Source organism: Triticum dicoccoides, chromosome 6A (genome assembly GCF_002162155.2).
Source record: "Triticum dicoccoides isolate Atlit2015 ecotype Zavitan chromosome 6A, WEW_v2.0, whole genome shotgun sequence".
In the NCBI taxonomy this organism is placed as follows: domain Eukaryota; kingdom Viridiplantae; phylum Streptophyta; class Magnoliopsida; order Poales; family Poaceae; genus Triticum; species Triticum dicoccoides.
Genome location: NC_041390.1, coordinates 24,479,705 through 24,491,843, shown reverse-complemented (window position 1 = coordinate 24,491,843; position 12,139 = coordinate 24,479,705). Strand labels below are relative to the sequence as shown.

General features: G+C 46.4%; 1 protein-coding gene across 1 annotated transcript; it reads left to right on the top strand.

Moving 5' to 3' along the window:
* The first annotated feature begins 1,019 nt into the window (after positions 1-1,019).
* LOC119314582 (peroxidase 70-like) lies at positions 1,020-2,546 on the top strand. Its single transcript, XM_037589312.1, has 3 exons — positions 1,020-1,289; positions 1,413-1,604; positions 1,698-2,546. Exons 1-3 carry the CDS (start codon positions 1,068-1,070, stop codon positions 2,256-2,258), a joined length of 975 nt encoding a protein of 324 aa, XP_037445209.1. The 5' UTR covers positions 1,020-1,067; the 3' UTR covers positions 2,259-2,546.
* Positions 2,547-12,139: the final 9,593 nt, after the last annotated feature.

Sequence of the window (12,139 nt, the reverse complement as noted above, 5' to 3'; positions counted from 1 at the left end):
AATTTTCCCCATATTTTTTTGAATTTAATGTTCATACAGGGGGTGGAGCACCCAGGGCCAAAAATCCGCGTCCCTTTGATATGCTATATACTCCTGCTTGCAACCAAAGCAATCCTTATGTTTCTGAATTAAAAATAACATGCATGACTGTTTATATTAGGAATTGGAGCTATAGTTTTTAAAATCAACATTCTTTTCAAAAAAATACCAAGGCAGGCGCTTGTTTTGCAATTTCATTTATTCAAAGGGCGGTAAGCGTTTGTCCAAAGGGCCTATTACCAACACGACATAGGAAACTGGGAAAGCAGATGCCAGTTGGAGCTAGAAAATGAGACCTTAACTAAAGCAGCGCCATGGGTTTACTCACATCAGGGCTTACATCCTTCTCCGCTGCCATGTCTCATCGCCAATTCAATGTGTATTTATTTATGATCATAACGCTAATCTAATCAGATTAAGATGTCATTAAAAAGAAATTCATGAAACAACCCCACGGAGCATGGGACATGGCAAGACATAATTTCAATTAGCTAGGAATATGATCTTTATCCATAGAGATCTATGACCACACACCAACTTTTTTATATATGATTATATATATATACTCGAAATGCTATTTGCTAATGACATGTGAACAAAGATGGATCAGTTTTTGGCACCTACCTTTAAGATGCGTCGCTCTTAGTCAACCAGAGAAAGAAACCATGTGCAACTTGTCATACTTTTCCACAACCCTAGCGGCCTTTTGGCCATTCTGCATGCATCTCATGCAATGGAAAGAACAGCATCTCATACATCTCATGCAAAGAGGACGTGGGCATAGCCCAGTGGTTGGGGGCGCATGATTGTAAACCTAACGACCAGAGTTCGATCCACGTCGGGGACGAATTTCTGGAATTCTCATGAGGGATGCTTCTTCTATATCAATAAATCCGTGGGTGCTAGTGCCCATGGAGTTTCATTTTTTTTTTATAAATAGATGGCTCGTGCCCGCCACAGTTCAGCAAAGCCACTGAGCTTACAGTGAAAAACAAACTGAACCTACGTACGTATACACATTGTGAGCCATGGCTTTGTGCTCCAGCTGCCGGACATGGACATGGCACTGCTTGCTTGCCCTCTTCCTCCTCGCCTCCGCGGCCTATGGGCAGCTCTCGCCGTCGTTCTACGCAAAGAGCTGCCCGACGCTTGAGCTCATCGTGCGCGCCACCATGATCAAGGCCCTCCTCGCCGAGCGCCGAATGGGCGCGTCCCTCCTCAGGCTCCACTTCCATGACTGCTTTGTTCAAGTAAGTAAACTATAAACCCTTAAAGCAAACATAGTTATGCCGATTGATGTACAATCGTATAGAATTTATTTTCTTTTCACGGAGAAGGTCGGGATTAACGGTGGAATTTTGTTATATGTATAGGGCTGCGACGGGTCCATTCTCTTGGATGACGTGGGTAGCTTCGTGGGCGAGAAGACTGCCTTTCCGAACGTGAACTCGGTGCGGGGCTACGAGGTGATCGACGAGATCAAGAAGAACGTGGAGCTGGTCTGCCCTGGCGTCGTCTCCTGCGCCGACATCACCGCCCTCGCAGCACGGGACGGCGTCTTTCTGGTGCGTACAATACAATACGATCAATGACAGTGGGTACGTAGGCTGCACGTTCGGGTTGCTGACTAGGTAGACTGCACGTTCGGGTTCCTGCAGCTAGGCGGGCCCAGCTGGGCGGTGCCGCTCGGCCACCGGGACTCGACGACGGCCAGCCTGACTCAGGCGAACAGCGACCTCCCAGGGCCCAGCTTAAACCTGGACCAGCTCATCGCCGCGTTCGCCAAGAAGCAGCTGAGCCCGCGGGACCTCACGGCGCTCTCCGGCACCCACACCATCGGCTTCTCGCAGTGCCTCAACTTCCGCGACCACATCTACAACGGCACCGACATCGACCCGGCGTTCGCCGCGCTGCGCAAGGGCGCCTGCCCCGCCCAGGCCCCTAACGGCGACACCAACCTCGCGCCGTTAGACGTGCAGACGCCGCTCTTCTTCGACAACGCCTACTATCGCAACCTGGTGGCCAAGCGCGGCCTGCTCAACTCCGACCAGGTGCTCTTCAACGGCGGCTCTCAGGATGCGCTGGTGCGCCAGTACGCCGCCAACCCGGCGTTGTTTGCCTCCGACTTGGTGACGGCCATGATCAAGATGGCGAGCCTCACCCCGCCCAGCGGAACCCCCACCCAGATCAGGCGTAACTGCAGGGTCGTCAACAGCTGACGCAACATGCATCTTGGCATCGTATCTACGTGTTACAGTGTTAAGTAGTACATGCACAACATGTAAATACGCATGCATGCATGGCAGAATAATAAGAGCCGTTTGGTTTCACAAAGTAATTTGTACTACTTCCTTCCGTAAACAAATATAAAAGCGTTTAGATCACTAGAGGGATGAATAACCGGACCCTCCACCTCCATGATTGTAAAATACCTCCTTTGTCATGTAATCTCCAAAATTGCAAACGGTACTATAATGGAAACAGGGTATATGGTCTTTTATGCAAGATCTAACGGTTGTGTACGTCCTAAACTATAGACAGCATGCGGGTTGCAAACGTTCTTCTTCTGGTGAACAGTTGTATGGAGCCGGTTGATGTGTGGTGCACATCTAATTAAGGGGAGGTCCACGCATGTGGCTTCATCTTCATGATTGCTGTCCATCAACTCCCTTCAGCTCCGAAATCGCATTCGTGTGGTTCAAGAGGATCCCTCCACGTTTTGATAGCCCTTCTTTTCCTGGTTCCTGCTGGACGACCAAACCCTACTCATTGCCCTCTATGGCAACAAAGGTACCTCTGGTCGGCGTTAGAAGGCTCTCCATGATGTAGGCCCGTCCGCGTAGCAAGCGTGTTTCTCTTTGAAGGTCGGAGTGTGTGCCACAGGGGCTATATATATGCTCATAATGGTTATATGTATATCTTGTCTGAATTTGCAATTTCGCTAAATTGATTTTCTGAGAGAAAGAAGAGCGAGGTGAGGCGGAGCTCCGAGGACGAGCAGGGGGTGCCGCGGCGACGCGCGGGGCTGTAGGTGAGGTTGAGCCGGAGCCGTAGACGTCGTGGTGGCAAGTCAGAGGGTTGAGCAGTACGGGTGGAAGCTTTTAGAACAAGAACTATTTGGTTCAGATAATATATACCTAGGGTTGTGTTATGATCTCACTATGGTTTCTCTCTATGGATCTCACATATAGCAATACAAGTTTCAATTACAGGATGAAGCAGAAAGGAAAATTAGGTGGGGAAGGAAGTGTAGCCACCATGTTGTGTCATGCCAATGGCTTGATCCAACTTGGATGCCTTCCCCTGAACACTGGTCCTCCTTCAGTAGCTGATGACGATGCATGGGACAGGGTCTTGGAGTCATTAAGCCAGTTGGGCCCCACATACTTGCAATTAGGCTGCACTATATATCCTGGTTGGCTTAGTGATGACGTGATCTTGCCCCTAATTAGTCCATTTAGTGGTAAGTCTTGCCACTGCAACATCTTCAGTGGACATGGCAGTTGGTTTCACTGCATAGTAGAGGTTTTCATTGCAGTGCGATCTGGGTCGCTGACATCCCTCCCCTCTTGAGAGGCGGCTTGTCCCCAAGCCAATGATGAAGGGAATAGCTTCTTGATAGCCATGACATCCTCCCACACGGCGTCTAGTATGGCAGGGTTAAACCAGTGAACCGGGACATGCACCTACTGACTTGTAGGTGCACGACCCCACCAACATCAAGAATTTCAATACGGAGAAGTGGGTCATCAGTAACAATAGGAAGTTCTTTCAAAACAGGAGTACCTGGGATGAAAGTCTTACGAAGTTGAGAAACATGGAACATTGGGTGAACTTTGGAGCTTGGAGGGAGTTCAACTTCCAGGATGGCACACGGCGGCAGCTTGACTGGTCAACTACAGGGAGCATACCTCGCAGGCGATGTGGCTCCAACGAATCTGGATGGCGGTGCCAGACATTCTCGGAGGATGTCTTGACGATTTGTATGCATAGACGATGCAAAGGTAAATTTCCATGATGTGGACGGATGGATGATGCAAATCGTTTTTTACTAGAAAAAACATTTCTCGTTATCTTAGCCATCAATTTTTGTGATTAGCACAAAATTGATGGATATAAAGGGGCGATGAAAGGAGAACCAAGAGATGTTACTCCCTTTATTATTATTAGGTATAGATATAGATATAGATATAGATATGGATACATTCCCGCCCCTTTCGTTGACTCTATTAAATCTGCATGCATGGTATGTTGCCTGCTCTCTTTTATGTGTGGCTCCCACCTGTCAATTGGGAAAAAAAAAAACATAAAACATAAAAATCACATGCCAAGGATTCAAAAGAAAGACCTTGCTTTGCAATCCTGTAGCGTTAACCAGTGCACAACAAGCTACTTATTTTATTAGTTGGAGATATTTGTCGTGACCCAACACATAGCAATACACATCATATGTACGCAGAACATGTAAGTATGTGTTGATACAACATGACATTACAACATAACTCTACGACTCAAAGTATTTATTTAAAAGACTTCAAAGAGCCATATATAACATGTTATTACAAACATGAGTCTCATGACCAATCTACAAAGTCATACAAGAAACGAGCACATACGGAATCTTATCCTATCTGAGTACAGACAACTGAAAAGAAAGAAAGTTAGAAAGCATGTCTATCTACAGGACCCTCCATAGAAACCAGACCTCTGTCTGGGATTCTCAAGCTACCCACGTGGATCAACTAATGAGGCTGAAGTCTCCTCTGCAAAAATATAAATTAAGCAAATGTGAGTACAAATGTACTCAGCAAGACTTACGTCAGAACTAACTACTTATGCATCAGTATCAACAATGGGGTTGTGGAGTTTAACTGCAACAAGCCAACTTTGACTCAGTGGCTATCTTGTACTACGACTACTATTATTATTATTTAGGTGAGAAAGCACACACGAGTCCACATAGTCACCATATCAATACATCACTATGGACCCGCTCTCGTGTCCCTACGAGATGACCATACACAACACTCACGCTTATCTTGCCCATTTTAGAGTATCCACTTCAAGTTGTCTATGAACAATGTAGCTTTCCAAGTAGTCCATATTCGAGGACGCCGCTGTCTGAATAGATCGTTAATCATACATGTGTGTACTTCTTTACACACGCTCTCATCACTTACCATCATATACACGTCATGTATCTCGGCAACCTTCAAGTGGAGGCCTGCGAGGGTGTCGGCCACAACCTGACTGTCCACACAAAACTCTAGTCCAGGTTTATCACCTATTTGAGGTTGTATCCACAAGGGAAGTCCAGCCGAGGTTTCTATCACGACCTCAAACGATGTGAGCAGGGTTCCTAAGTCCACCTCGACGGATGGTACTGCGCTTGGTACACCGTGCCACGTGTATAAGTGTCCCAAGTCCACCCCGTCGGGTAGTACTATGCTTGGTATGGCCAATAGCACATCCTACAAACACCAAAAACTAGTTGCAACTCCTAGACAGAGATCAAGGCGATTAATAAGTCGAGAGGGTCAATTAAGTATCCCAACGTGTGGTAGGAACTGTTCTTGGATCATAAACACGGAACTCAGTTCTTAAGGATAGTCTCAATGAGACAACCCACCATGTACTCCTACATGGCCTCTCGTCGCTACCTTTACAAATCGAGTTCGCACACTGAACTCTCAACATCAGGACATAATCATACCATCCAATTCATCCTAGATGAATTAGACCAGACACAACTCTAAGCAATAGCAAGCATGGCATGGATGAAATCACAACATAGTGTTGGAAATATGCCCTAGAGGCAATAATAAAAGTATTATTATATTTCATTGTTCATGATAATTGTCTTTTATTCATGCTATAACTGTATTATCTGGAAATCATAATACACGTGTGAATACTTAGACCACACTATGTCCCTGGTAAGCCTCTAGTTGACCAGCTCGTTGTGATCAACAGATAGTCATGGTTTCCTGACTATGGACATTGGATGTCGTTGATAACGGGATCACATCATTAGGAGAATGATGTGATGGACAAGACCCAATCCTAAGCATAGCATAAAAGATCGTGTAGTTCGTTTTGCTAGAGCTTTGCAAGTGTCAAGTATCTCTTCCTTCGACCATGAGATCGTGTAACTCCCGGATACCGTAAGAGTGCCTTGGGTGTATCAAACGTCACAACGTAACTGGGTGACTATAAAGGTGCATTACAGGTATCTCCGAAAGTAGCTGTTGGGTTGACACGGATCGAGACTGGGATTTGTCACTCCGTATGACGGAGAGGTATCTCTGGGCCCACTCGGTAATGCATCATCATATTGAGCTCAATGTGACCAAGGTGTTGGACACGGGATCATGCATTACGGTACAAGTAAAGTGACTTGCCGGTAACGAGACTGAACAAGGTATTGGGATACCGACGATCGAGTCTCGGGCAAGTAACGTACCGATTGACAAAGGGAATTGCATACAGGGTTTGATCGAATCCTCGACATAGTGGTTCATCCGATGACAACATCGAGGAGCATGTGGGAGCCATCATGGGTATCCAGATCCCGCTGTTGGTTATTGATTGAGAGCGTCTCGGTCATGTCTGCATGTCTCTCGAACCCGTAGGGTCTACACACTTAAGGTTCGGTGACGCTAGGGTTATGAAGATATGTATATGCAGAAACCCGAATGTTGTTCGGAGTCCCGGATGAGATCCCGGACGTCACGAGGAGTTCCGGAATGGTCCGGAGGTAAAGAATTATATATAGGAAGTGCTATTTCGGGCATCGGGACAAGTTTCAGGGTTATCGGTATTGTACCGGGACCACCGGAAGGGTCCCGGGGGTCCACCGGGTGGGGCCACCTGTCCCGGGGGGCCACATGGGCTGTAGGGGGTGCGCCTTGGCCATCATGGGCCAAGGGCACCAGCCCCTATAGGCCCATGCGCCTAGGGTTTCCCCCTAGGAGGAGTCCTAGTGGTGGAAGGCACCCCTAGGTGCCTTGGGGGGGAGGGAAACCTCCCCTAGGCCGCCGCCCCCCCTAGTAGATCTCATCTACTAGGGTCGGCGCCCCCCCTGGCACCCCTATATATAGTGGGGGAGAGGAGGGACTTCATACACCAGCCCCTGGCGCCTCCACCTCCCCCCGTTACGTCTCTCCCTCGTAGTCTCGGCGAAGCCCTGCTGCTGTGACGCCCTGCATCCACCACCACGCCGTCGTGCTGCTGGATCTTCATCAACCTCTCCTTCCCCCTTGCTGGATCAAGAAGGAGGAGACGTCTCCCGTCCCGTACGTGTGTTGAACGCGGAGGTGCCGTCCGTTCGGCGCTGGTCATCGATGATTTGGATCACGTCGAGTACGACTACATCATCACCTTGCAAGCTTCCGCACGCGATCTACAAGTGGTATGTAGATGCAAACTCTCTCCCTTGACTCGTTGCTTAGATGAACTCATAGATGGATCTTGGTGAAACCGTAGGAAAATTTTTAATTTTCTGCAACGTTCCCCAACAGTGGCATCATGAGCTAGGTCTATGCGTAGTTCTCTTTGCACGAGTGGAACACAACTTTGTTGTGGGCGTGGATTTTGTCATCTTACTTGCCTCTACTAGTCTTTTCTTGCTCAGCGGTATTGTGGGATGAAGCGGCCCGGACCAACCTTACACGTACTCTTACGTGAGACCGGTTCCACCGACTGACATGCACAAGTTGCATAAGGTGGCTGGCGGGTGTCTGTCTCTCCCACCTTAGTTGGAGCGGAATCGATGAACAGGGCCCTTATGAAGGGTAAATAGAAGTTGACAAAATCACGTTGTGGTGATTCGTACGTAAGAAAACGTTCTTGCTAGAACCCAATTGCAGCCACGTAAAAGATGCAACAACAATTAGAGGACGTCTAACTTGTTTTTGCAGCGATTGATCATGTGATGTGATATGGCCAGAAGTTGTGATGAATGATGAATTGTGATGTATGAGATCATGTTCTTTGTAATAGGATTCACGACTTGCATGTCGATGAGTATGACAACCGGCAGGAGCCATAGGAGTTGTCATTATTTTTTGTATGACCTGCGTGTCATTGAATAACGTCATGTAAACTACTTTACTTTATTGCTAAACGTTAGTCATAGAAGTAGAAGTAGTCGTTGGCGTGACAACTTCATGAAGACACGATGATGGAGATCATGATGATGGAGATCATGGTGTCAAGCCGGTGACAAGATGATCATGGAGCCCCGAAGATGAAGATCAATGGAGCTATATGATATTGGCCATATCATGTCACAACTATATAATTGCATGTGATGTTTATTATGTATTATGCATCTTGTTTACTTAGGACGACGGTAGTAAATAAGATGATCCCTTATAAAATTTCAAGAAGTGTTCTCCCCTAACTGTGCACCGTTGCTACAGTTCGTCGTTTGTAAGCACCACGTGATGATCGGGTGTGATGGATTCTTACGTTCACATACAACGGGTGTAAGACAGTTTTACACAGCGAAAACACTTAGGGTTAACTTGACGAGCCTAGCATGTGCAGACATGGCCTCGGAACACGGAGACCGAAAGGTCGAACTTGAGTCGTATGGAAGATACGATCAACATGAAAATGTTCACCGACGATGACTAGTCCGTCTCACGTGATGATCGGACACGGGCTAGTCGACTCGGATCGTGTAACACTTAGATGACTAAAGGGATGTCTAATCTAAGTGGGAGTTCATAATTTGATTAGAACTTTATTATCATGAACTTAGTCTAAAACCTTTGCAAATATGTCTTGTAGATCAATGGCCAACGCTAATGTCAACATGAACTTCAACGCGTTCCTAGAGAAAACCAAGCTGAAAGATGATGGCAGCAACTATACGGACTGGGTCCGGAACCTGAGGATCATCCTCATAGCTGCCAGGAAACAATATGTCCTAGAAGGACCGCTAGGTGACGCTCCCGTCCCAGAGAACCAAGACATTATAAATGCTTGGCAGTCTCGCGCTGATGATTACTCCCTCGTTCAGTGCGGCATGCTTTACAGCTTAGAACCGGGGCTCCAAAAGCGTTTTGAGCATCACGGAGCATATGAGATGTTCGAAGAGCTGAAACTAGTTTTTCAAGCTCATTCCCGGGTCGAGAGATATGATGTCTCCGACAAGTTCTACAGTTGTAAGATGGAGGAGAACAGTTCTGTCAGTGAGCACATCCTGAAGATGTCTGGGTTGCACAACCGTATGACCCAGCTGAACATTAACCTCCCAGATGAGGCGGTCATTGACAGAATCCTCCAGTCTCTCCCACCAAGCTACAAGAGCTTTGTGATGAACTACAACATGCAGGGAATGGAAAAGACCATTCCTGAAGTGTTCTCGATGCTGAAGTCAGCAGAGGCTGAAATCAAGAAAGAACATCAAGTGTTGATGGTCAATAAGACCACTAAGTTCAAGAAGGGCAAGGCTAAGAAGAACTTCAAGAAGGACGGCAAAGATGTTGCCGCGCCTGGTAAGCCAGTTACCGGGAAGAAGTCAAAGAATGGACCCAAGCCTGAGACTGAGTGCTTTTATTGCAAGGGGAAGGGTCACTGGAAGCGGAACTGCCCCAAATACTTAGCGGATAAGAAGGCCGGCAACACCAAAGGTATATTTGATATACATGTGATTGATGTGTACCTTACCAGTACTCGTAGTAACTCCTGGGTATTTGATACCGGTGCCGTTGCTCATATTTGTAACTCACAGCAGGAGCTGCGGAATAAACGGAGACTAGCGAAGGACGAGGTGACGATGCGCGTCGGGAATGGTTCCAGAGTCGATGTGATCGCCGTCGGCACGCTGCCTCTACATTTACCTACGGGATTAGTTTTGAACCTTAATAATTGTTATTTAGTGCCAAGTTTGAGCATGAACATTGTATCAGGATCTCGTTTAATACGAGATGGCTACTCATTTAAGTCTGAGAATAATGGTTGTTCGATTTATATGAGAGATATGTTTTATGGTCATGCTCCGATGGTCAATGGTTTATTCTTAATGAATCTCGAGCGTAATATTACACATGTTCATAGTGTAGATGCCAAAAAGATTTAAAGTTGATAACGATAGTCCCACATACTTGTGGCACTGCCGCCTTGGTCACATTGGTGTCAAGCGCATGAAGAAGCTCCATGCCGATGGACTTTTAGAGTCTCTTGATTATGAATCGTTTGACACATGCGAACCATGCCTCTTGGGCAAAATGACCAAGACTCCGTTCTCCGGAACAATGGAGCGAGCAACCAACTTGTTGGAAATCATACATACCGATGTGTGCGGTCCAATGAGCGTTGAGGCTCGCGGAGGATATCGTTATGTTCTCATTCTCACAGATGACTTGAGTAGATATGGGTATGTCTACTTAATGAAACACAAGTCTGAGACCTTTGAAAAGTTCAAGGAATTTCAGAATGAGGTGGAGAATCAACGTGACCGAAAGATAAAATTCTTACGATCAGATCGTGGAGGAGAATACTTAAGTCACGATTTTGGTACACACTTAAAGAAATGTGGAATCGTTTCACAGCTCACGCCGCCTGGAACACCTCAGCGAAACGGTGTGTCCGAACGTCGTAATCGCACTCTATTGGATATGGTGCGGTCTATGATGTCTCTTACCAATTTACCGCTATCATTTTAGGGATACACTCTAGAGACAGCTACATTCACTTTAAATAGGGCACCGTCTAAATCCGTTGAGACGACACCGTATGAATTATGGTTTGGAAAGAAACCTAAGCTGTCGTTTCTGAAAGTTTGGGGATGCGAAGCTTATGTCAAGAAACTTCAACCTGAAAAGCTCGAACCCAAGTCGGAAAAATGCGTATTCATAGGATACCCTAAGGAAACTGTAGGGTATACCTTCTACTTAAGATCCGAAGGCAAGATCTTTGTTGCCAAGAACGGATGCTTTCTGGAAAAAGAGTTTCTCTCGAAAGAAGTAAGTGGGAGGAAAGTAGAACTCGATGAAGTACTACCTCTTGAGCGGGATAGTGACGTAGCACAGGAAACCGTTCCTGTGATGCCCACACCAACTGAAGAGGAAATCCATGATAATGATCAAGGTACTTCGGATCAGGTTACTGCTGAACTTCGTAGGTCCACAAGGACACGTTCCGCACCAGAGTGGTACGGCAACCCTGTCCTGGAAATCATGTTGTTAGACAACAATGAACCTTCGAACTATGAAGAAGCAATGGCGGGCCCGGATTCCAACAAATGGCTTGAAGCCATGAAATCCGAGATAGAATCCATGTATGAAAACAAAGTATGGACTTTGACAGACTTGCCCGATGATCGGCGAGCGATAGAAAACAAATGGATCTTTAAGAAGAAGACGGACGCGGATGGTAATGTTACCATCTATAAAGCTCGACTTGTCGCTAAGGGTTATCGACAGGTTCAAGGGATTGACTACGACGAGACATTCTCTCCCGTAGCGAAGCTAAAGTCCGTCCAAATCATGTTAGCAATTGCCGCATACTATGATTATGAGATATGGCAGATGGACGTCAAAAACAGCATTCCTTAACGGGCATCTTAAGGAAGAACTGTATATGATGCAGCCGGAAGGTTTTGTCGATCCTCGGAACGCTAACAAAGTATGCAAGCTCCAGCGATCCATTTATGGACTGGTGCAAGCATCTCGGAGTTGGAACATTCGCTTTGATGAGATGATCAAAGCGTTTGGGTTTATGCAGACTTATGGAGAAGCCTGCGTTTACAAGAAAGTGAGTGGGAGCTCTGTAGCATTTCTCATATTATATGTAGATGACATACTCCTGATGGGAAATAATATAGAATTTCTGGACAGCATTAAGGCCTACTTGAATAAGTGTTTTTCAATGAAGGACCTTGGAGAAGCTGCTTATATATTAGGCATCAAGATCTATAGAGATAGATCGAGACGCCTCATAGGTCTTTCACAAAGCACATACCTTGATAAGATTTTGAAGAGATTCAGAATGGATCAGTCCAAGAAGGGGTTCTTGCCTATGTTACAAGGTATGAGGCTGAGCTCAGCTCAGTCACCGACCACGGCAAAAGATAAAGAAGAGATGAGTG